We start from the raw sequence: 25,492 nt of genomic DNA on the forward strand, positions 1-25,492 counted from the left end.
TAAGGATGCCAGCCCAGGAGGGAAAAACTAGAGCGAAAAGGAGACCAATGCTAGGAGACGTGGGAGTAGAAAGGTAAAGCAAGTGAGAAGACATGTATTGTACGGTACAATGAGTGGCAGACATGTATTCTAAAGTATAGTAACTGATGGGTCATGCATCTCTGATTGAATCCTTTTATGTACAGGACACCTTACAAGGTTACTAATTCACAAATGGTAAATGAACAATTGACATTCTTTAGTAAACTGTTGCGCAGGGATTCTCTTACATTGTAATAGACAGACCAGCAAAGTAACTGCTAGCATACTCTGTAGCACATTAACTTATTGACATACAAGACACAAAGAAATTCAGATTCACATGGTAATTCTGACAATTTTCCAACCACATGTATTCATATGGACATATCTGGCATAGTTACTATCATGGCCATTGTATCTCCTGTAGGAGAGTAGGGTCTGCTTCCTATGGTCACCCCCACTTTTTCTTGTGATTTTCTGGTTTTCAGCTGTTCTCTCTCTAAATTGATACCATGTACTTTAGGTACATACCTGATTGGGTATTGGGTCACCTTTGACTACTCAGCTGATGTAAGGTGGTGTAATCACCCCTTACTTAGATATAGTATCCCTATATCTACCCATATATATAGACACATATGCACCTATAAGACACTCCTATGGTAGGCTTTGACATTCCTGGAGGCAGAGTGCTTGGTTTTATGTGAGAGGGTGCCCTAGCATGAACTGAGCCCCTCTGCAGCTTTCGGAACCATCTCTTTATAGCTGTTCTATGATCTAGCCATACCATATACTCTTAAGTGCATTATAATCCTCGCGGTTAATGCTAACTTTGGTTTGGCTTTATCAAAACATGTCCTGTAAGGTGTCAAACACTTTGGAATACTACCTCCCCGCCGCCAATTCTGGCGGCGGGGGTAGCATTCCACCCTTCTAGAGGGAAAAGACATGTATGTTACTGCTTTACCCGGTTAAAGTTGAACAGAGCCCCAGCATCACAAAATGGATGCTGCTGCCACAGACACAAGTCTGACGTCCTGCTGATGGACGAAACTGCGGCAGGGGAGGCCTGGACAAAAGGTTTCCTGTCCAGGGAGCTGCTGGAAGATGTGTATTGGGACAGGAAGGGCTGCATCAGCAGATGCTTTTTGAGACACTGCCTGGGGCACACAAGGTGCTCCATGCATAGCCCGGTTCAAACCAGTTGCTGGGGCACTCCAGCCCCGCTCTGGCGCGAAACTGGACAAAGGGAAAGGGTTGTAACCACCCCCTTCCCAGGTCCACCCATAGGAGGGACCTAGCAGGTAATCCAGCCCCTTAGTTTAGTATAAGTATAGGAGCTGTGTCCCCGGGACTTTAGATTATCCTGGAATGAAACTCTGATACAGAACTCTTGGACCTTCGAAGTTCTATTTCGATTAGAAGACTGAAGACATCTCCCTTGTGGTCAAGGAGTGACCACCCTGTGAAAACAGGCACCATCAGTAACTTGCCGACCTGCTTTGTAGGCGCTCAAGCTAGAACCCAAAGACTCAGTGACACAGGAACGTGGGACTGGATACCCTGGACATCCTGCATTTTGCTAACAGCTCAACTACCGAGGTACCCTCACAGTTGTGCATTGGGGTACGAGAAGCCCCAGACCCGAGCGCCATTTGCACTGAAGCTCATCCCTCCACACTCCACGAGTGCCGCGTGAAGCCCGCTCTTGCATTTCAGCTCAACGCAACTTCCAGGTTGCTAGCCCATTGGCTAGTGAGCCCCCGGAAGACAAACCTTTGAAACCAAACTGCTTTCCTGGTTGCTCCAGGCTTGCTCCAGCTTCCCTGCAAAGGAGAAGCTCCTCAGACCTTGCTGGTCTGCACCGAAGCCCATCTTCACTTCCTGCATGGATTGCATTTGCCAAGGCTTGTTGATTCCAATCCGGATACCAACACCGCAGTCAACTAGATCCTTTGTGAGACAGCTCGAATCCAGCTCCTGGTCATCGCCAACACCTCCTGGTCCTCGTGGCTGCAGAGACAAGCTTCACCTCTTCACCTGAGATCATCGCAACATCGCCTGGCTCCTTCCTGTTTCCTTCCTGGTCACTGGCTAGTGACCCAGACTCTGTCCCCTCTGCTTTCAGGTTCTTCACATCTTTTATCCACCATTGGATCCACCCGGACACTCTTCCTCTGGTCGCCTGCAGCACTTCTTTGCAGATCTCCATTGAAAGCATCGACGAAACCCGACAACAAAAGGCACCTATGCACCCAGCTTCCCTGGGTGAGGTAACACGAGCACTCCGGTGCTCCAGTGGGTCTTGACTCTCAAAGTGTCCTAGTCTAGAGGGGTTTTGTCGTAGTCCATCCGGAAGTGCCCTTAAACAGTAACTTTGTAACTTTTACGTTCTCCATTATAAGTCAATGGCATCTCGCGACTGTGTTTAGACACTGCACGCGTCTCCCGTGGGCCTCCTACTTCCTAACCTTTGGTTGTTTAGTGTAGCCCCAGCGATTCCCTAGGCCCTAGGCCTACTCACTGTTTCTGTTGTGGTTCTTATACCACTTCTTTAGTATATGGTTTTTGAGGCCCCTAGGGCATAACTGTATTTGTGCAACTTATCATATGCTAATTGAGTAACTTGTGATGTACTTTTACCTCTGACCTCATAAAAAGTGCAGAGGGGTTGTGTTAGAAATAAATACATATATATTTGAAATATACCTTGTGTGGTGTCCTTTCATTTGGTATTCAAGGGATTATAATTGGTAAAACAGCTTGCTTCACATGCTCTCTGAAGTCTTAACCTATGACTGCTGGTTCATGCTACCACAAGGATAGCTTGTCTATAAGGTTGACTTTACAGCCACCATCAATAAGGGTAGTTTAGACTGGTGCAAGGTGCCCACTAGAATAGTGGACATCATATGCCAGGCTAACTTCTCACGTTGGTGTGCAGCAGGTGGGATAAGAGCTTGCTGTTGTTTTACATATAATCTTGACATATCATTTGAAAGATCACATTAAGGTACCTGTAGATACATATAAATCAAGTTCTTATAATACTTTAAGTTCTACTGAACTTAGCAGTTGTAGGTGATAAGGGCTTAGAACACCCTGACTACAGCTCCTAGAGAGGTTCTAGTAGAAAATATTTAGTGAAGGTAGGTGCACAAACCACACCTCACTAGAAAATGTCCTTGGATGCAGGGCTTAGTGGGCCTCTACCAGAAGCTGACCCTCCTAGGGCACCTTCTCAATATGACAAATTCACTTTTCATGAGCTGAGAAGTCTGTGTACAGCCAGAAGGCTGAGACAAGGACAGAGTCCAACCTTTAACCACCTGGTAGATATTTCAGTGGAGTATAATGTAGAAAAAGCATCTACCCCAGATCAAACAGGTAGGACAGAGGGGGGCTATCCCTCAACAGAAGATCCCACTGGTGAGAACCAAGGGGAGTCTGATGATGATGTGGATGCTAACCAGGTAGAAGTCAGGGAACTGAACCAGGTTAACCTAGGACTATTTGGGACTGGAGGAGGAAGAATCCAATCCAGACCCCCAATTAGGCCTAACCCTGAGCACAGAAGAGGAAGGTCACTCTCCAGTAAGTCCAACCACTCTGATGACTCAGTAGGGTGCCATGCCTCAGCTCTGGCAAGAATGTCTTCACCCCATAGAAGAGAGCATAAGGCTAGGATGAGGGAATCCAAGCTTAGAATCAAGAGGCAAGAAGTTGCCCTTGCAAAAGAGACCCTGGCTTTTGAGAGAGAGAGAAAATTGTGTGGGCCCACTGGTGGCAGCACAGTACCTAGTGATTGGGAAAGGTCTTATGACCATAAAAACCTAAGTAAGATTGTCCCTCCCTACAAGAGTGGGGATGACATCCAAAAATGGATAACGGCTTTGGAGAGGGCCTGCAGAGTACAGCAGGTACCCCAGAGTCAATGGGCAGCAATCTTATGGCTCTCCTTTTCAGATAAAGGAAGAGACAAGTTCCTGACAGTTAATGAACAGGATGCTGACAACTACTATGTCCTGAAGAGTGCTCTGATAGATGGGTTTGGCTTAACCACTGAGCAGTATAGGTTGCTGTACAGAGACACCCAAAAGACACAGACTCAGGACTGGACTGACTTTGTAGATTGTGCAACTAAGGCTCTGGAAGGCTGGTTACTGGGCAGTAAGGTCAATGACTATACAGGATTGTATAATTTGATTATGAGAGAACAGATTCTTATTAATTGTTAGAACCAGTTATTGCATCAACACCTGATTGACGCTGATATGACCTCTCCCCAAGAATTGGGTAGGAAGGCAGACACATGGGTCAGAACCAGGGTGAAGCAGAGGGTACAGAACCAAGGTGGTGATCAGAAGAAGCAAGGCCAAAATGGTGGGGAGAAAGAAAAAGACCAGAAGTCTTCGCCAGGTCCCCAAAAATCTTCTAATGAGGGGGGTTCTAAGAAATCCAAAAAGAAAGAAGGTCCAAAGAAACCATGGTGCAACTTTTGTAAAGTTAATACTCACTGGACCAGTGATTGCACCACAAAGGAGGCAGCACCAGCCACCATTGCCCCTAAGGCAACTGTTCCCCCTAGTATAGCTAATAGTGGTGGTTCTCAACCAAAGGTTTTAGTAGGGTTAACCCTGGGACCTGAGGTGGATTCCGGCCTAGTCAGAATACCAACTCAAGCTGTTCTTGTCTGTGATGTCCACTACTGTGAGCCCCAGTAACTTGGGCAAGTACAGACAGACTCCTTTAATTAATAACAAAGTGGCTCAGGCCTACAGGGACACATGTGCTAGTGTCACAATGGTGACACCCAGCTTTGTCGACCCTGGACAGATAATACTAGGTGACAATTACCTAGTGACCAATGCAAGGAATGACACTACCACCCATAGTATGGAAATTGTTAATTTCTCCTGGGGAGGGGTAACTGGCCTCAAAAGAGTTGTTGTTAGTTCACACCTCCCTGTAGAATGTTTGCTTGGCAATGACCTAGAATCTTCAGTCTGGTCTGAAGTGGAGTATAGGACTCATGCAGAGATGTTAGGTATATCAGCACATGTCCTTGCTGTGACCAGGTCACAAGTAAAAAATTACAACACTGAACAGGTCCTGGATCCTGAAATAATGGACCAGTTGCCTATCAGGAGGAGAAGCAGTGGGGTTAAGGCAGGGCCTTCCCCCTTGCCTCAGAGTGAGGATCAGCCTTCCAAGGAAGCTGATTGTGAGACCCAAGAAGGAACTGCCCTAGAAGAGCTTGAGCCTGATCAGGTTGAGTTTCTTGGGACAGGGGGACCTTCAAGTGCAAGATCTGAGGCAGGCGCAGTTGGACTGCCCTTCTCTTGAACTACTCAGACAGCAAGCTGCTGCTGAGGCCGTTGGGAATGCTAATGGAACCCATAGAGTGTATTGGGATGAAGGGCTCCTGTATTCAGAGGCTAGAGACCCCAAGCCTGGTGCTTCCAGGAGGTTGGACATACATTTGGCATTCAGGGGCTTCCTTCTTACATTAGCCCATAATATTCCCCTTGCAGGACATCTTGGCCAGAACAGGACTTGGGACAGGCTTGTCCCTCACTTTCACTGGCCCCACATGTCAGAAGACACAAAGGAGTTTTGTCGCTCCTGTGTCACCTGCCAAGCCAGTGGCAAATCAGGTGGCACCACAAAGGTCCCCCTAATACCACTACCTGTGGTGGGGGTTCCCTTTGAAAGAGTAGGGATTGACATTGTTGAACCAATGGACCCCAAACAGCCTCTGGGCACAGATTTATTCTGGTGGTAGTGGGTCATGCCACCAGATACCCAGAAGCTATTCCCCTAAGGACCACAACAGCACCAGTGGCAAAAGCCCTCCTGGGAGTTTTCTCAAGAGTGGGTTTTCCAAAGGAGGTTGTCTCAGACAGAGGTGCAAACTTTATGTCTGAATATTTGACTGCTATGTGGAAAGAGTGTGGAGTGAACTACAAGTTCCCCACACCTTATCATCCACAGTGCAATGGTCTGGTGGAGAGATTCAACAAGAACTTAAAGGGCATGATCAAGGGTTTACCTGAAAAGCTTAGGCGAAGATGGGACATCGTGCTGCCCTGCCTTTTGTTTGCTTACAGAGAGGCCCCACAGAAGGAGGTTGGCTACAGCCCTTTTGAACTTCTGTTTGGGCACCCTGTAAGAGGACCCCTTTGTCTGGTGAAGGAAGGATGGGAGTTACCTCTTAAAGCTCCAAAGCAAGACATTGTGGATTATGTACTTGGTCTCTGCTCCAGGATGGCTGAGTATATGAAAAAGGCATCTAAAAACCTTGAGGCTAGCCAGGAACTCCAAAAAGCCTGGCATGACCAAAAGGCTGTGCTGACTGTTTACCAGCCAGGGCAGAAAGTGTGGGTGTTGGAGCCAGTGGCCCCAGCAGCTCTTCAAGACAAATGGTCTGGACCCCACACTATTGTTGAGCAAAAGGATGAGGTAACCTATTTGGTTGATCTTGGAACTCCCAGGAGCCCCCACAGGGTGCTTTGTGTCAACAGATTGAAACCATATGTTGACAGGGCAGACATGGGCTTGCTCATGGCTACAAGCAGAGGGACAGGAGGAGGAGAGTGACCCTCTCCCAGACCTGCTTTCTCAGAACCCTGATGATGGTTCAGTTGATGCTGTAGCCTTGGCAGGCAGCCTCACTGACCAACAGCAACAGTACTGCAGACAAGTTCTACAGTCCTACAGACATATGTTTTCACTGACTCCAAGTCAGACTACCTGGTGCACTCATGAAGTGGACACTGGGGACAGTCTGCCTGTTAAAAGTAAGATTTACAGGCAACCTGATCATGTTAGAGAGCCCTTGGGCCAGTCCAGTAGTCCTTGTGCCTAAACCTCACACATAAGATGGTAAGAGAGAGATGAGGATTTGCGTGGATTACAGAGGCCTCAATGCTGTCACTAGGACCGATGCCACTCAATACCAAGGGCAGATGAACTCATTGACAGATTGGCATCTGCCAAGTTTTTGAGTACATTTGACTTGACAGCTGGCTACTGGCAGATCAGACTAGCTGATTATGCAAAAGCCAAAACAGCATTTTCAACCCCAGGAGGACATTATCAATTTGTGGTAATGCTCTTTGGTCTGAAAAATGCATCTGCCACATTCCAAAGGTTGGTGAACTAAGTCCTCTCAGGTCTGGATGACTACTATGCAGCTTATCTAGATGATATTGCTGTCTTTAGCTCAACTTGGGAAGATCACCTGATCCACCTGAAGAATGTTTTGGAGGCCCTGCAAAAGGCAGGCCTAACTATCAAGGCTACCAAGTGCCAGATAAGGCAGAGCAAGGTTGTATGCCTGGGCCACCTGGTAGGTGGAGGTCAGGTTCAACCATTGGAGAGCAAGATCCAGACCATAAAGGACTAGACTGCTCCCACCACCCAGACACAGGTCAGAGCTTTCTTGGGCCTCACTGGGTACTACAGGACGTTTGTCAAAAGTTATGGGTCCATTGTGACACCTCTCAATGACTTAACTTTAAAGAAAATGCCAAAGAAAGTTCAATGGACAGTAAGCTGTCAAAAGGCATTTGATGACCCGAAGCAGGCCATGTGCACTGCACATATTCAGCAAAGTCCAGACTTCTCCAAAGAATTCATTGTTCAAACAGATGCTTCTGAATTGGGTGTGGGTGTTGTTCTTTCACAACTGAATAAAGATGGTCAAGACCAGCCAATAGCTTTTATTAGCAGAAGGCTGACCCCTAGAGAGAAACGTTGGTCAGCTATTGAGAGGGAGGCCCTTGCTGTGGTTTGGGCCCTGAAGAAGCTGAGGCCATACTTGTTTGGTACTCACTTCAAGATTCAGACAGACCATAAGCCCCTCTTGTGGCTAAATCAGATGAAGGGTCAACATCCCAAAATGCTTAGGTGGTCCATTTCCCTACAGGGGATGGACTTTACAGTGGAACATAGACCTGGGACTGACCATGCCAATGCAGATAGACTCTCCAGATATTTCTACTTAGAACATGAAGACTCAACTGGTCAAGGTTAGTTTAATGTCCCTACGTTTGGGAGGGGGGGTAGGAGAGTAGGGTCTGCTTCCTATGGTCACCCCCACTTTTTCCTGTGATTTTCAGGTTTTTCGACTTTAGTGTGGCTGTGGGCCTGCTAATCAGACCCACAGCCCAGCTGTTCTCTCTCTAAATTGATACCAATTACTTTAGGTACATACCTGATTCTGTATTGGGTCACCTTTGTGAGCCCCTGTGTAGTGTACCATAGGTACCCAGGGCATAGGTGCATCCAAGGCCTACCATGGGCTGCAGCATGTATTATGCCACCCCTGGCTAGCCATCCAAACTGACACCACAGGCTGATCACTCAGATTGGGTAAGGTGGTGTAATCACCCCGTACTTAGATATAGTATACCTATATCTACCCATATATATAGACACATATGCACCTACAAGTCACTCCTTGGTAGGGCTCGACAATCCTGGAGGCAGAGTGCTTGGTTTTATGTGAGAGGGCGCCCTAGCCCTGTCTGCAGCTTTCAAAACCATCTCCTTATAGCTGTTCTATGATATAGCCATACCATATACTCTTAAGTGCATTATAATCCTCGCGGTTAATGCTAACTTTGGTTTGGCTTTATCAAAACATGTTGTGTAAGGTGTCAAACACTTTGGAATACTACCCCCTGCCAATTCTGGCAACAGGGGTAGCATTCCACCCTTCTAGAGGGAAAAGACATGTATGATACTGCTTTACCCGGTTATAGTTAAACAGAGTCCCAGCATCACAAAATGGATGCTGCTGCCACAGACACAAGTCTGACCTCCTACTGCTGGATGAAACTCCGGCAGGGGAGGCCTGGACAATAGGTTTCCTGTCCAGGGAGGTGCCAGCACCTCCCCAGACAGGCAGATGTGTATTGGGACAGGGAGGGCTGCATCAGCAGATGCTTTTTGAGACACTGCCTGAGGCACACAAGGTGCTCCATGCATAGCCCGGTTCAAACCAGTTGCTGGGGCACTCCAGCCCCAGCTCTGGCGCGAAACTGGACAAAGGGAAAGGGGTGTAAACACTCCCCTTCCCAGATCCACCCATAGGAGGGACCTAGGCAGGTAACCCAGCCTCTTAGCTTAGTATAAGTATAGGAGCTGTGTCCCCAGGACTTTAGATTATCCTGGAATGAACTCTGATACAGAACTCTTGGACCTTCGACGTTCTATTTCGACTAAAAGACTGAAGACATCTCCCTTGTGGTCAAGGAGTGACCACCCTGTGCAAACAGGCACCATCAGTAGCTTGCCGGTCTGCTTTGACGACGCTCCCGCCGGAACCCGAAGACTCAGCGACATAGGAATTGGACTTCCAGACTTATCTGACTCCGACCCACATCCACAGCAAAGCTGAGACCCGAGGCGGACACGAGTGATGTGGGACCGGACACCCTGGACATCCTGCATTTTGCTAACAGCTCTACTACTGAGGTACCCTCGCAGTTGTGCATTGGGGTACGAGAAGCCCCAGACCCGAGCGCCATTTGCACTGAAGCTCAGCCCTCCACACTCCACGAGTGCCGCGTGGGGCCCGCTCTTGCATTTCAGCTTGACGCGTCTTCCTGGTTGGTAGCCCATTGGCTAGTGAGCCCCCTGAAGACAAACTGCTTTCCTGGTTGCTCCAGGCTTGCTCCAGCTTCCCTGCAAAGGAGAAGCTCCTCAGACCTTGTTGGTCTGCACCGAAGCCCATCCTCACTTCCTGCGTGGAATGTGTTTGCCAAGGCTTGTTAGGTCCAATCCGGATACTCACACCGCAGTCAACTAGATCCTTTATGGGACAGCTCGAATCCAGCTCCTGGTCATCGTCGACACCTCCTGGTCCTCGTGGCTGCAGAGACAAGCTTCACCTCTTCACCTGAGATCATCGCGACATCGCCTGGTTCCTTCCTGGTTCCTTCCTGGTCACTGGCTAGTGACCCAAACTCTGTCCCCTCTGCTTTCAGTTTCTTCACATCTTCGATCCACCCTTGGATCCACCTGGACACTCTTCCTCTGGTCGCCTGCAGCACTTCTTTTGCAGATCTCCATTGAAAGCATCGACGAAACCCGACACCAAAAGGCACCTATGCACCCAGCTTCCCTGGGTGAGGTAACACGAGTACTCCGGTGCTCCCGTGGGTCTTGACTCTCAAAGTGTCCTAGTCTAAAGGGGTTTTGTCGTAGTCCATCCGGAAGTGCCCTTAAACAATAACTTTGTAACTTTTACGTTCTCCATTATAAGTCAATGGCAACTCGCGACTGTGTTTAGACACTGCACGCGTCTCCCGTGGGCCTCCTACTTCCTAACCTTTGGTTGTTTAGTGTAGCCCCAGCGATTCCCTAGGCCCTAGGCGTACTCACTGTTTCTGTCATGGCTCTTATACCACTTCTTTAGTATATGGTTTGTGAGGCCCCTAGGGCATAACTGTATTTGTGCAACTTATCGTATGCTAATTGAGTAACTTGTGATGTACTTTTAACTCTGACCTCATAAAGAGTGCATAGGGGTTGTGTTAGAAATAAATACATATATATTTGATATATACCTTGTGTGGTGTCCTTTCATTTGGTATTCAAGTGTTTATAATTGGTAAAACAGCTGGCTTCACATGCTCTCTGAAGTCTTAGCCTATGACTGCTGGTCCATGCTACCACTAGGATAGCTTGTCTATAAGGTTGACTTTACAACCACCATCAATAAGGCTAACTTCTCACATCTCCTAACACAGAAAGTATAATAGGAGAGGTTTCTTTTGGCACATGAGCTCATACAAACAATATTTGCGCTGTTTATTAAAATTGCCTTGACATCAAGCCCCAGATTTACTTAGGGCTTGAGTTGCCCTTGCGTCATGCAAGGGGACGCAAGGGCAATGCAAGCCCTTAGGTGAGATTTACTAGGCCAGGCAGACCCACCTTGCGTGGCATCGTAAATCTGGAGTAATTCAAGGCAGCGCAAGCCTCTGCTTTGCATTACTCTGCCCTGGGGATGAGTTTCATGGGTGGAGCATGGTTATGCCCACGCATCTACCCATGGCTTTAGTCCCATTGCCAGATTTACTAACAATGGTAAACCTGTGAATGCATCAAATTGTTACGCCTTCCCAGGAAAGGTGTAACGAGGGGAAATATGTTTATTTCTCCTTGTTTATTCCTCTTTGTACGTTTGCTGCATTCTGCAGCATATATAGAAAGAGGGAAAAACCTCAGAGGATTTTTTTTGTGCAGGAAGGTGTCCCTTGGCTTGTTCTGTGTGCCCGAAAGGACATCTTCCTGCTCAAAAATGCAGGCACCCTTAAACCATGGTAAAAGTGTGCCTGCATTGGCGTTTGGCAGCCACTAGTGCGCCAGTGCAGAGAGAGAGCAGGAATGATTTCTATGTGGTAATCTGGCAGATTTTTAGATATTTTCACGAGCTCCTATTGAAAGGAGTCTCTAATATATGTGCCTTTTTAGGCAATATAGTTAGAAAAATATGCTATAAAGTGTACAATTTACCAACTTGTTTTTAAACCAAATGTTCTAGTTCTCCGCACTCTTCACTTAGAAGAGATAGCTCGCTCTGTCACATAGCAGCTTACCTCAACATGCTTCTGCAACAAAACAAGAAAATGGTGCACAGAAACATTCCATTGTTGCACAGTAGAGGGAAACAATAAGAAGACATATTGCCTGATATCCTATAGTGATATATGTGATATATAGTGGAGAAGTGTGGCTCACCGATTAGAGCGGCAGACCCTGAGGCAGAGGTCTGGCCCGGGACCAGGGTTCAATTCCTGACGCGGCAGGGTCTTGGGCTCAATGTCCACTGACTCGATAATTCTCGCCTAGGTGCCTACTCTAATCATGGGTCCCACTCTGCAACTCTGGGCAATAGCTTGCTTAATCTCCACAATGGCCCCGAAAGCGCTAGGATGCCTGGCCTCACCTTGGAGGTGCCTAGTAAGGGGGCATCTCACAGGGAAAGCCAGGAAGTGTTCCACAGCGGTATACAGCGCCAAGATACCTTTCAGGTGATAGTGCGCTTTACATTTACATCCTTGTCCGCGTGGCGACTATTTCGTATCTCAGGCTCTCACCCTCTGTTCAGTGATCTGCTGCTTCAACGCATTGTTTGAACTATACAAATACCACTAGATACATCAGTACATTAGGTCACAATGCCATCCTCCATTGCTAGCCAGTTTTTTCTCTACCCCGTGGTACTCACCGCTCTTTCGATATAAGACCAGCTCCGCTTTAAACTCCAGTCTCTCTTCCAGGGCCTTTTGGATCTGGACTCGGATCAGCTCGTTTGTGTCAGTACCATAGAGGAAGGTGCATGCGCAGGAGCGCTGCATGACCTCGGCCCGCGTGAAGCCGGTCAGGTCGCAGAAGCCGTCAGAGCAGTACACCACTGGGAACGAGCTGGGCACCTGCGCATTCCCCAGGACAAAGTTGCTGTCTGCAAAGGAGAAGATGGTGTTAGTGCAGGAGGAGAAGGATGGAAAGAGACACGTGTAAAAGGGGTTTACGGCCAATGAACATTTCAGTCCAGTGTCCTGGCAGGACTGAGTGGCAGCAGGTAAAGCATGCTGCTCTTAGAATGGTCCATGAATGAAGATGTGCAGAGAGAGTAGCATAGAAAGAAGTGCTGTGCAAAAGGGAGAATACAAAGGCCTTTGTGCAAGGCGCAATATGTGATGCAGCTTAAGACAGATCACATTCCATGGGAGGGAATAATAATCTTGTTTTTTTCAATTAAATGCAAAGATTATTGATGGTTGTAAGAAATTGGATTGTTGTTTGGGATGGGTGACTACCAACCTCAATAATTAATCACATCCCTTGTCAGGGTGAAACCACCAAGTCACTAAATTATCCTGAGCTCCACCTCTTGGTAGCTACGGCAAAGAGCAGACAGGGTTAACTTAGGGCAATGTGTAAAGTATTTAGCAGCACCGAAACTGTGATAAAGTTAAAATGTGAAACAATAAAAATCCCAAATCAAATGAGAAAAATAGAGTAAATTTTAACAAACAAAATGAAACCAATAATGACAAAAATCTAATACGGGGAACTGGAGATATGAATTTCAAATGTTTTAAGTAGGAATAGTGGCAAGAAGCACAAAGTGCCAATGATAGTCAATGGTAGACTGGGACCTACACAGACACTAACCGCGATGGAGAACAGGTCATATCAGGGCCGGACTGGGAACTCAAAGCAGCCCTGGCAATTTTGTCAGACCAGCCCCCATACGATGCATAGTGAGTCTAGCTCGCGAGCCTGACTACTACAAGTAGGGTTTGAGGGGGTTCTCCCCCTAAGAAAATCTAGGCAAAAACGGTGCATTCTACAACACATTTTTCATTATATATTCAATTGTATTAGCTTTTAAAGCATAGTAAATGATGAACTTAGAGTGCTCCAGGTTTCGACAATCTTTGTTGGGGCTCTGCAATGATTCCCTCACTATCATCCTCCAACAGTGCCTCTCATCTCTCCATAGCCGCTCTCTCACATGCATTTCATTTGTTTTGATAGTGCTTCTCATACCAGTGTAGGGTGTTGGAGCACTACATCACACATAAATACAGAGACAATTAATCATATGTATGTAAATCAGTGTATTGAAAATGTTACATAAGACAAATGGGACTTCGGGTGTAGGATTCACGTCATATATACAGGTAGGCATTTTTTAAGAGTGCTTGATCTGGAGAAGAACAAACTCAGGATTCAGACTGTAACACAGTGGTTAGTGTTGACTTTACTAATTAGAATTTATTTCTACCCGAACAAACACGTTTTGTAGCAACATTAGGATAATATAAGACTCAGAAAAAAACATAGCTTTCTAACCTGTACCATGTAGTTTGTATGCAGCTCTTTGATGACACTTCAAAGCTCACTGTGCTAGATTATGACTGCAACTTAGGAACTGGACCCAAACAAAAGGGTCTTTGCGACAAAAGCGGTAGCCCACCAAGCTATGCCTATGCTGTGATCTGCATGGTACACATCCTTTACAGCAGGCATATTTACCCTCAACGCTACCTTAGATGAGTCAAAACTGTGACTAGACAAAACTCTAATCTCTTTCAAGCAGGTACATTAATTACCAGCTTGATCTTGACACTTTTATTGTTGTCTGGCAACTACTGGATATACAAGGAACTCTGCAGCAGGTGCTTTCAAAACTGCTGCAAATCTACGGCCCTCAGTATCATAGCTGGCCTCCCACTTTTCCAGATTCCCTTGGAAATGCCCAATGCCGGGTATGGCCAGTCTGGCCTTCGGTCGGATACACCGTCTGGGCTAGTCCTGATCAAATCATCTGACTTTAGATCTTTGGGTGCCAATCCACAACAGGTGCAAGTAAGTAAGTAAGTAAGTAAGTAAAGTGTGTTCATGCATAGTTATTTAAAACCATAGCATTTACATTACATTTAATAAAAACATTCTTATCATAAAATAATTCCATATATTGACTTTAAAACAAAAATCACCATCTATGTAATTCTTCCTGTCTTGCTCTGCTCAGAGTTAAAAAATACATTAAATTAAAAATATAATATTTATAAAACATGAGCTACTGTTACATGTATAAAAGACAGGACCATTGCAGCCGTGTTAAAAGCCTAGAGTCCTGTATCTTTTTCTAAAGTGCAAATGTGCTGTGCTATATTTCTTCATAAAGGGCAAAAAATGAAGCCGTAGTATGTGCAAAAAAGCCGAATGTTATATGAAACAGTTTATGCACAATGTCACTTTTTAGAGTTTTTTAAAGTTCTCGTTTGACAAGTAGTGCTCGGGAGTAGTTAACAGGAGTACACTTTTAAAACCTTCCACAGGAGCTTAGGGGCAGCACTTAAGAGACTCACAGGCTGTCAGGAAGAGGCCAACAGCAAGGTCCAGTACAGGTCCAGTTGCCACTGGTCAGCTGGGCAGTTGCAACAAATGCCTCTAGTAGGTTGTAGTATCCCTGCAGCTTGAATAGGAGGTCATCCTTATGACCCTTGGATCCCACTTTTTTGTTCTGGGTTAAAGAGGGAGCAGGTTACCTCCTTCAGGGTATCCTCTCAGATCACAGACAGCAGGCCCAGTCCCTTCTGTTCTTCCTCAGGAGGTCTAGGAGTGTTCTGAAATGCGTGACCGGAGATGCCACATCTATGCTGGCATGAGCTAATGGGTGGAAATGACTCCTGGGTATGTCCTAACCAAAAGGTAAAAGTTCCTGGATCCAATCCTACCTACTTTGGGCATTTTCAAGATGGCAAAAGTCTTAGGTCACACTCAACTTGGGATATTCAGGCTCGGTGTGCGTGTGTAGGGGGTGTACTATCGTAATCCTAGTGTCCTCCCACATCTAAACCTAAATCCAGTTTGAGGCAGCCTGTCTACCCCCGATAAATCCAGAGACAGAAGTCTAAAGGACAGAAGCAGGGTTTTCCAGCAATCAGATAGTGGATAAACAGTAGTTGTCTTGGATCCTGTTTTCTTCATTTCAAGTGCGCCCAAGTGGTATATGTAAATTGCAGCAGACCTGTCAACATTCTAGCAGTATTTAACACTGAAATGTCAAAAAGGATTTCTTCAGTCCCCATCTTGCATATTCTGTGAGGTCTAAAGGAGTCATCTCTGCCCATGCAGGAAGGCCTGTCACTCACAGTAACCCACTGAGTAGCTCCTAGGAGGAATTTCACACCTCATTCACTTCTATCCAAGTGCTACTCACTGACTAAGAGAAGTTGGGAAGCAAATGCAAATTAGCCTCTAGGAGCTTGATGCGGGGAAAAGTTAACTTTCTATTTGTTACTTTTCCTTAATGTTTATTAAAAATCTGAGTTCACCATTTATTTATTTATGTATTTATTTATAAAGTTTTATATAGCACTAACATGATCCAGAGGAATATCAGAGCGCTTTACAGTTGTGGGGAAAGGAAAGTAACAGTTGCAGTACATGTGTCAAATGGGAATACAGACAAAATCACATCTCAAAATAGAATTTCCAGGACAAGAATGGTTACATGTACGCGGGAATCAGCAGATAATAAGAACATAACTGGTACATATCGAGATGGAATAGCAACCAGCACAAGGGCTTAAAAGTATAAGTCCAATGCATTAGAGCAGACGATTCAATAACCTATTAAGGTAAGAACTTGTTCATAGGAAAACCTTGGAAGAGATTCTACGTATTTCCGGTGGGAGGGAGGTCCAGATCTTCGGAGCTGAGCCGGAGAAGGCTCAGTGGCATGTTCTCTTTTTGCAAAAGATCTGAGGTTTCAGGAGGAGAGAGTTAGCACTCCAAGAGGGTCTAGCCCCTCCTGATAGTTCCAGTTTTTGTGCTAGATAACTGGAGGTTTTGAAATTGAGGGCTTTGTGAGATAGGCATAAATTGGATGTTTAATAACCATTAACATAGTTATTTAATTATGTTTCTAGCTAGACCCATTACAGAGATACAGTATTAGAATTTTAATCTGTACTGTGTTTTTTTACATAGGACAGCTAGGCCTGCCCCAGTAAAAAGAGCTATTGGGTTTGGGTTCTAGTCACTGTAAAGCCATGTTACCATTACATTTCTACATGTCCCACTTTTTTTGGGTCAATTAACTTTATTTGGTTTGTTAAAATATAGCATAAAAGTGCATAAAAAAAACATCTGTTCATAGACAAAAATAAAAAAATATTATAGTCAGGTAAAAATAGATTTCATTAACTGAACTAGAGAATACATTTAACACCTTAGAGTTAAAATACAGAGTAATTTACATAGACCTATATCTGTTTCTAATCTTCAGTGGACAAAATTTGCCACAGCAGCGCACAGATCCATACTGCTTAGTTGTTGTAAGAAGACTGGGCCTCCTTGTGCGGTCTGATTTTAGATAAACGCAGATTTGGAACCAAAAAGTGTTTCCGTTCATAGGAATATATCCGGCAAAAGAGAATAAAATGCATTGTACTTTGAGAACAGACATTATCACATGGGCACTTTGTCAATGTTGCGCTCCAACAAGCCTTCCTGGGAAATACAACTACAAAATGTAACATGTTAAAATGAAACCTTGTGAGATAAAACCTAAACTTCCCATTATAAAACGGATGTCAAATAAAACTCACAGCACAAAGATGATCTGATTAGATTATAATTTGAGCTGGAGTGTCGATTATCAAAATTCCCCTGATGGAATCTTCCTTACCTTTCCCTAAACACCTCTTTTACCTGCAACACTTTTCCCGTCTCTACATTTTCAGGATTAAATAAAATGTCGAGGAGGCCCAAATCTTTTAGATGTTCCTATAGCTGTGGCTGAAGTATCCATAGTACATTTCTGGCACTGTCATTTTGAATGTACTCCTTGACATAAGATGCTCACCCATGAAAAAAGTATGACTTCTGGTTAAGTGGAACTAATTTCTGACTTAAGACATGTAAAAAAAAGCGAGATCTACCCCAAGGAAAGGTCTGGTTTTCCTGGTGCACCATAAAAGTACTGAAATATTTCATGAATTCCCATATGGGTCTGTGGCGTTTTAGCAAATTTGAGCACAAAAGTTAAAAAAAATTCTCAGGGGAGAAGTCCATTCTTCCTTAAATCATCTATAAAAAATCTGTTAACTTGTTTTGCTTGCTGGAATTTGGGGGAAGTATCACACCCCACCACTTACACAGATCTTTTTTACTCATATTAATGGGTATAAAGTTGGCTCTCACTCTATTTTTGGAAATGCTTGTACTGCCCCAATTCTGGGAGCAGGACTGGCATTAAGGCGGTGTGACTGGTGCTGCCGCACCTGGAATTGACTTTTTGTGTGTGGAGGGTATTTCTATGTTTAAAAATAATTTTTGGTATTTGGTATAAAAGCTCATGAACTTCCTTGCTCATCAGGTAGTTTTCAGGAAGCAATAAAACAATTAATATAACTAGTGATTAATGTTCCTACTAGTGAGAATTCAGAAATGTTGTCTAGTTGCAGTTTTGTCTCATTATAAAGTAACAAAGATATTTAATGTGCCTGCTGCAAAGAATTTGTACTATGCAAATCACAGAACTGAGTGTGAGTGAACTATGAGTAGCACTATAAATCAATGAAATGTACATCATAGAGAGGCTATGGAGAGATGATGTGCACTATTGGAGAGTGATAGTGAAGGAATTAATGGAGAAGGAGGATATGGGGGAGGAAAGTGCCAAAAAAGACTGTTGTAACAGCCGCCACCAGCGCTCGAGCCACCATGGGTGGGAGTCTTAGCGCCCCCCCCCCCCGAAGTTCGGGTTTAATTGCGCCCCTGAGGTGGAGCTGATACATCAGAAACTTGCCCTTTATGCAAGTTGAACTGTTCTCATAGTGCCTCGAATGAGAGGAGTTAGTGTCCTGAAATAGGTCCCCCAAATATGATACCCAACGCTGTAGATGACAAGCTGTAAGGCAACCTCGTTTTTTGGCAGACCAAGCAAATGGACTGAGGGAGCAAAAGCTTTGATGTGCTTGGTGAGCAGCTGGCGTTGTACGAAACAGCTGTGTGTAACAATTGGGGGAGTCCATGGCCAGACTTAGAGACTGGGCAAAACAGCTCTTGTAACCTACCAAGCTGCAGTGGTGGTTCTGCCAGAGCATGTTTTTTCAAGTAATTTCACATAGAAACACAGAGGGGTCAAAGCAATAGAATCCGCACTTGTTAACAGAGATATTGGGCAGACTATAATATATTGCTGGTGGTGCAAAGAACCCGGAGTACAGCCCCTCTATACTCCTAAAGGAAACAACATTTCCATACAATATGCATTATTGGTGATTCAGCACTCAGGTTACCAAGTATTATTGGCAGCTGAAAATCATGCATATTACAAATACATAGCAGAAAAAGTTCTTTGTTCAGTGCTTCTTTCTTTGTCACGTCTGTTTCTTGTAGAAATTCCACAAGAAACAGACATCACACACACTTGTTTATTGAGGGGCACATGTACTCCAATCCTTACAATTTACTGGATGTCAAAACTCTTGATCATTTCTGTACCTTAGAACTGTGGAAAACCGATGTTGCTCAATTACAAATCAGAGCCCTGAAGAAATCCTTGTAGGACGAAACGCATTGGCTACTGTTTGTTGGCGTGGTTTTAAAAGAAGATAATGAATAAAGAAATACTGAACAAAGAAACTTTTTCTGCTATGTATTTGTCATATGTGTGATTTTCAGCTTTCAAGAATACTTGTGTAGTTCAAAGGACAAGAACTTATGTCCAAATATAAATATATTCTATTTTTATGCAATTATCAAATCCTTAGTGCTGAGCCACCAATAATGCATAATATAGAAGGTGGGTAGCATGACTATTTTAGCTAGAAATCTAATAGTGAAATAGCAAAAACAAACACCCGGTCATGCAACTAGGTCAACCCTGAGATCAAGCCGGTTCACAACAGTGTTTTGGTGCAGTGAGAAGAGACAGGATTCAGACCAATTGTCCTGCAGTCCAGAGGCAGACCCTCCACATGGGTTTGAGCTATGGTCTTGTGGTTACCCTCGCCATCTCTGATATAGACCATAATATAGTCCACGTACAAAGATACTACATGTGTTTCTATCAGTCATCAGGATGCCCCACTCATGCCCCTTCAATCTCAGTCTGACAGCCAGGGGTTCCATAGCGAGATCAAAAGAGTAAAGGGAAGAAGGGACACTTGATTTCCCTTTAAAAACTCAAAGGGGATGGGGATCAGTTGGCCCATCCAGGCTCTAGCAGTCTGGGTCATGTAGAGTAACTGAATGGGTTGCACTGTATGCTCCCCAATCCAAATCTGGCTAGCACTGCGAACAAATACTCCCAGTCAAGACTGTGGAATGCCTTTTCCAGGTCAAGGATTAGGCAGACCGAATAAGGCCATATTAGGGTGCTGCCTACATAAATGTTTACAACATCCTAATGCTTCTGGGCACAAAGACATTTTGACCCGAGTGGATCAGATGGTTCTGCAGAACTTTGCTGAAAATGTAATAGGAGTTCAGGATAACTATTGGTCTGTAGGAGGAAAGGTCTGAGGAAGCACGTCCCGGTTTAGGTATCAATACCATCAGAGTCGCACTCAGTGAGAGCGGCAAAACCCTCTTAGTAGCTGCTGCCTCATACAGAAGGGCCAATCTCCCTGGCAAAGGTTTGATACAATTCCAAGAGGAGCTGATCAGTTCCTGATGTGTTAGCAACAGCCAACAGCCGGATGTTTTGGACTGAGAAAGTAGAATCCATTTCCTCCCTCAGCTTAGGAGGAACACTGACTAGGGCCGGTCCCTCAAGAAAGTCCTCAGCTGTTGTCCCCCTCTCACCAGCTCGGCCACTGTAGACCACTCAGTAAGGCATATTAAAGGCAGTGTGGATGTCCCGTTGTGCTTGCAGGATAGTTCCATGTGCCGTCTGGAGCAATGGAATATGGATGTGCCCATGTTCTTGATTCACTAGCTAAGCCAGTTCCCATTCCTTCCCAAGTATCCTACGCACACCAGCAAGGCATGTGTGCACTGGCCCACTTGTGACTACATTAAAGGTCTTTGATTCTGCTAGTGGAAAGGAGGCGTATCACACATTTTCTATTAAATAAAAGTGAATCCTGTCAGCTAGGGTGCAGTGGAATGCTCCATCTTCTAATGTTGTGAAGGTGCCACGAAGGAATAGGAGGGCAAACCGGGACCCATTACAGAGTTAAAAGCGAAGGACTGTGGTCTAAAATTATTCTACCAGGTAATTCAGAAAGGAGACAAGCAGACAAAATGACTCAGAGCAGACCAGTGGGTCAAAGCGTACCTAAAAGTCATGGAGAAGAAAACAGAAGGAATCCAGCTTAATCTCTGGATTGTGGAACCTTCATGCATCCACTGAGGACCATTGTGTGAGCCAGTATGATGGCTCCTTCCTGTTGTGAACAATTTGCGTCTGAGGCACTGGTGGAGGTGACCTGTGTAATGAGATATCTACGACACAGTTAAAACTCTCCCCCCCCTCAAGCTCGCCACCCGAAAACACCACCAACTGATCCGCGCCACCAAGAAAACCGCATTCAAGGAACGACTGGACAACAACAGCAAGGAACTCTTCAACATCGTCAAAGAGCTCTCCAACCCCAACGCCGGAAACAACGACATCACCCCTTCGCAAGACCTCTGCAACTCCCTCGCCTCCTACTTCCACAACAAGATCGCGGACATACACAACAGCTTCAGCACTCAACCGACGCACGCCGCGACCGAACCACCGCCCCCCACCACCACCCTCCGCGCCTGGACCCCGATCAGCACCGAAGACACCATCCGCACGATGAACTCCATCCACTCCGGATCTCCGACAGACCCCTGCCCTCACCACGTCTTCAACAAAGCCGACGCTGTCATCGCACCCCACCTGCTGGACATCATCAACACCTCCTTCGACATCGCCACCTTCCCGGAGAGCTGGAAGCACGCCGAACTCAGCGCTCTACTAAAGAAGCCATCAGCCGACCCCACCGACCTCAAGAATTACCGCCCCATCTCGCTACTCCCGTTTCCGGCAAAAGTCATCGAGAAGACCGTCAACAAGCAACTGGCCGCCTTCCTCGAGACGAAACGGTTCCCTCGACCTCTCACAGTCTGGCTTCCGGGCCAACCACAGCACCGAGACCGCCTTGATCGCAGCTACCGATGACATCCGAGCCCTGCTCGACAACGGAGAAACAGCGGCCCTCATCCTCCTGGACCTCTCCGCGGCCTTCGACACTGTCTGCCACCGTACCCTAGTACAACGCCTCAGCAACGTCGGAATCCAGGAGAAGGCACTTGAGTGGATCATCTCCTTCCTCGCCGGAAGGACACAGAGAGTCCGCCTCCCCCCGTTCAAATCGGAGGCCACCGAAGTCATCTGCGGCGTTCCTCAAGGATCCTCGCTCAGCCCAACACTCTTCAACGTCTACATGAGCCCCCTCGCAGCCATCGCACGCCAGCACAACCTCAACATCATCTCCTACGCCGACGACACCTAGCTGATCCTCTCCCTCACCAACGACCCCGCCACCGCCAGAGCCAACCTGCACGAAAGGATGACAGACGTAGCCAAATGGATGTCGAACAGCCGCCTGAAACTGAACTCGGACAAGACGGAAGTCCTCATCTTGGGATCCTCACCCTCCGCCTGGGACGACTCCTGGTGGCCCCCCGCCCTGGGCAGCGCACCCAAACCAACAGACCACGCACGCAACCTGGGCTTCATCCTGGACTCCTCCCTCTCCATGACCAGACAAGTCAACGCCGTCTGCTCGTCATGCTTCAACATCCTGCGCATGCTTCGTAAGATCTTCCGATGGATCCCCACCGAGACCAGGAAGACGGTCACCCAGGCCCTCGTCACCAGCCGTCTGGACTACGGCAACTCCCTCTACGCCAGAACCACCGCCAAACTCCAGAAGAGACTCCAGCGGATCCAGAACACCTCAGCACGACTCATCCTGGACATCCCCCGCCGAAGCCACATCTCCGGACACCTGAGAGACCTGCACTGGCTCCCGGTCAACAAGAGAATCACCTTCCGGCTCCTCACCCACGCACACAAAGCCCTACACAACCAAGGCCCAGGATACCTCAACAGCCGCCTCAACTTCTACGCTCCCAAACGCCAACTTCGATTGACCAGCCACGCCCTCGCCGCCGTCCCCCGCATCCGAAGAGCCACCACAGGAGGACGGTCCTTCCCCTACCTGGCCGCCAAGACCTGGAACTCCCTTCCGACCCACCTCCGCCTGACCCAGGACCACCTCGCCTTCAGGAAGCAGCTCAAGACCTGGCTGTTCGAGCAGTAGTGAACCCCCCCCCAGCACCTTGAAACCCTCCGGGTGAGTAGTGCGCTATATAAATGCTTGATTGATTGATTGATCAGGGGCGGCTCTAGGCTCATGGCGGCATTGGGCAGGGAGCGTAGGTAGGGGGCCCCGGAAGAGGGGGTCCGGGCGGGGCAGAACCCCCCAGAGCTCACGAAGGTGTTTTAATAAAACGTCCAGAAAAGGCGTTAGATGACCAGTATATTGTGACACACGACATGAGGGACTGACACAGACGGCTGCAGTGCTAGGGCCATGACAGGGGCCCCGGACCCACAGCCTCCCCACAGAGAAAGAGTCGGTGGCCTCTTTGCCCAGAAACATCCCTGCCAGGGGCCGCCACGAGTATCATTCTGCTCATGGATATCATAATTTTTTTGTTCTTGGTTATGGCCGTCAGCGCCTGTTTTAGCTAGTGCATCAGCAGTACTCTGGCCGGAGGATTCTCCATCTTTAGGTTTTCCTTGGGTGATAAAGTTCAGGATTGCTCCTTCCTGTGAAGCTACGAAAACCTGCTGAGCCGCCTTTTTCTTTCTTTTTGAATAACCAGATTCATGTACTCGAATTCTCTTCATTTTGCTTGCAATGTTATATACGCCTGTAACAGCGGGTCAGCAGTCGGTAGGGAAAAAAAGAAGCCAATCAGTAACAAGGAGGAACTCGGGTGCGGAGGCCAGTGAAGAGGGGGGGGGTTCAGGGTGTTTGGAAGTGGAACAGAGCCGGAGGCCGCCAAATCCCTGCCAGGGGCCGCCACGCAAATATGTATCTATCCTCAGAGGATTATTATATTAAGGATATATATTGGCGTGGCAGCCCCAGAGGTTTGGCGGCCCTGTGCAGGTGCACAGCTTGCACATGCCTAAGGCCGCCCCTGCGGGAATATGTACCCACTTGGCAAGCAGTTCCGACAACTGACATAGGAATGTGTGATGGTCTGTGCTGGGACTGTAAATGCTACCAAACAGCATGGGAGCCCCGTCTAGTCTGCCCTCCACAAGGATGAATTTGCCTTCCTCATCCAGCTGAACAGACCCAGGTTCAATGGGGACTCCTGCCCTCACTCAGATTAACGCTGCCCTAGCATAAACTAGTATGACCCTGCCAGAGCTTCTGGAGTTTGGCCCCTTCCATGAGTATAATAGGATTTTCCTGGAGCAGTACTATCTGGACCCCCTATGATTGAGAAATGAATAGCTTTGATAGCGCTTGTTAGTGGTATGAGCACCCTAATGTTCCAGGTGATAATGGAAACATTGACTGTTTGTGCCATGGTAAAATGAAGCGAGTCGGTGCTGGGAGCAGGAAATCACTTGCATATTGTCCTATGCTACCTTCAGAAAAGGAGCAGCTGTACTTCTGAAGTGATCCCCAAAGGGGATAACAAACCCCTCAAGCCCTGCAAATGGACACCAGAACAGTAGAAACAACACTTGAACAGAGGACAAACAGCTAACCATCCAGAAACATAAACAACCTTAGGGGAGTACATCTAGTGTGTGGAATGCTGGGAACAACAATGTGGAGCCCCACCCAAGCGCCTCTGCCTGTCTACCCACCTGAGGCAATCACTCCTGATCGGAAAGGAAACACACTTCGCCTGTATGTGGATAGTGTAAACCTAACCTATTCTACACTTTAAATTTGGTGAATTAGAGGAGAGTTATTCAGAAAGAGGAAGTTGTGCTGCGTCAAGAGCCCTGGAGGAGGTTATGGGATGTAAGTAATTTTGCTGATATGATCTTTAGTGGAGGACAATAGGACAATGCAGTTATTTTTTTTTGTATAATCCTAAACGCAGCAACCAAACTATTAGTTTTCCTAGTAATATATTTTTTCTGAGGAAGAAAGTTTCCACTGTCATTAAATATAACTCCGTGATACTGGTAGTAATTAACCTGTTCAAGTCGAGTTTGTTCCAGTGTCCATTTGCATTTATTTTTAAATATTGTATTTTATGTAACTACCATTACTTTGGTTTTAGTTTAGTTTATTACCATCTCATTTTCTTTTGCGTACATTGATAGGAACCTACAGAGCTGAATCATGGGAACTTTAGGCTCCCATGATTCAGCTCTGTAGGTTCCTAGCTATATATTTACATCCCATAACCTGTTGTTTGCAGATAATGTTGTACTTCTAAGTCAAACTAAAGTGGGCCTGCAAAGATTAATCGATCGGATATCAATGGGACCAGTGAAACAAGGGGAGGGGCACATCCTCACAACAGGTCGTCAGTCATTTGAAGGGTCACCAACGAAAGAGCCTCTGCATACGGAAGTGGTGTCAACTGAAGCAAGCAGTGGTCATTGTCAGTGGAGTCAGTTGAGATAGAGTCAAAGACCCCAGACGGTTCATGGCAGGAGGCTGCTCCAAATGCTGATAGCCTATTGTCTCAAGCCTGTTCATGTGAAGGAGCATCCATGGAGGCTACATTCCTGGCAGGCTTAGACTTGAGTCTTTTAAATATGTGCCTGTGCCAGGAGGCCCAGGACTCCCACCCTCTGGTGCGTCCACCTGCAACGAGGTGCCCTTCCACTCAGCCCAGACCTGTGCTGCTTCTTGCTCAGTAAAGAAGAGGACCTCTTGTCCCTCTATGATCTTGA

General features: G+C 46.5%; 1 protein-coding gene across 1 annotated transcript in view; it reads right to left on the bottom strand.

Annotated features, from left to right (window-relative positions):
* Window positions 1–25,492, bottom strand: part of KCNH3 (potassium voltage-gated channel subfamily H member 3) — a 332,483-nt gene that overhangs the window by 213,585 nt on the left and 93,406 nt on the right. Inside the window, exon 2 of the mRNA XM_078658375.1 lies at window positions 12,266–12,499. Within this exon, the coding sequence (XP_078514501.1) occupies window positions 12,266–12,499 (234 nt within the window). The remainder of the gene's footprint in view (window positions 1–12,265; window positions 12,500–25,492) is intronic.

The sequence above is a fragment of the Lissotriton helveticus genome, chromosome 1_1, assembly GCF_964261635.1.
Source record: "Lissotriton helveticus chromosome 1_1, aLisHel1.1, whole genome shotgun sequence".
NCBI classification, from domain to species: domain Eukaryota; kingdom Metazoa; phylum Chordata; class Amphibia; order Caudata; family Salamandridae; genus Lissotriton; species Lissotriton helveticus.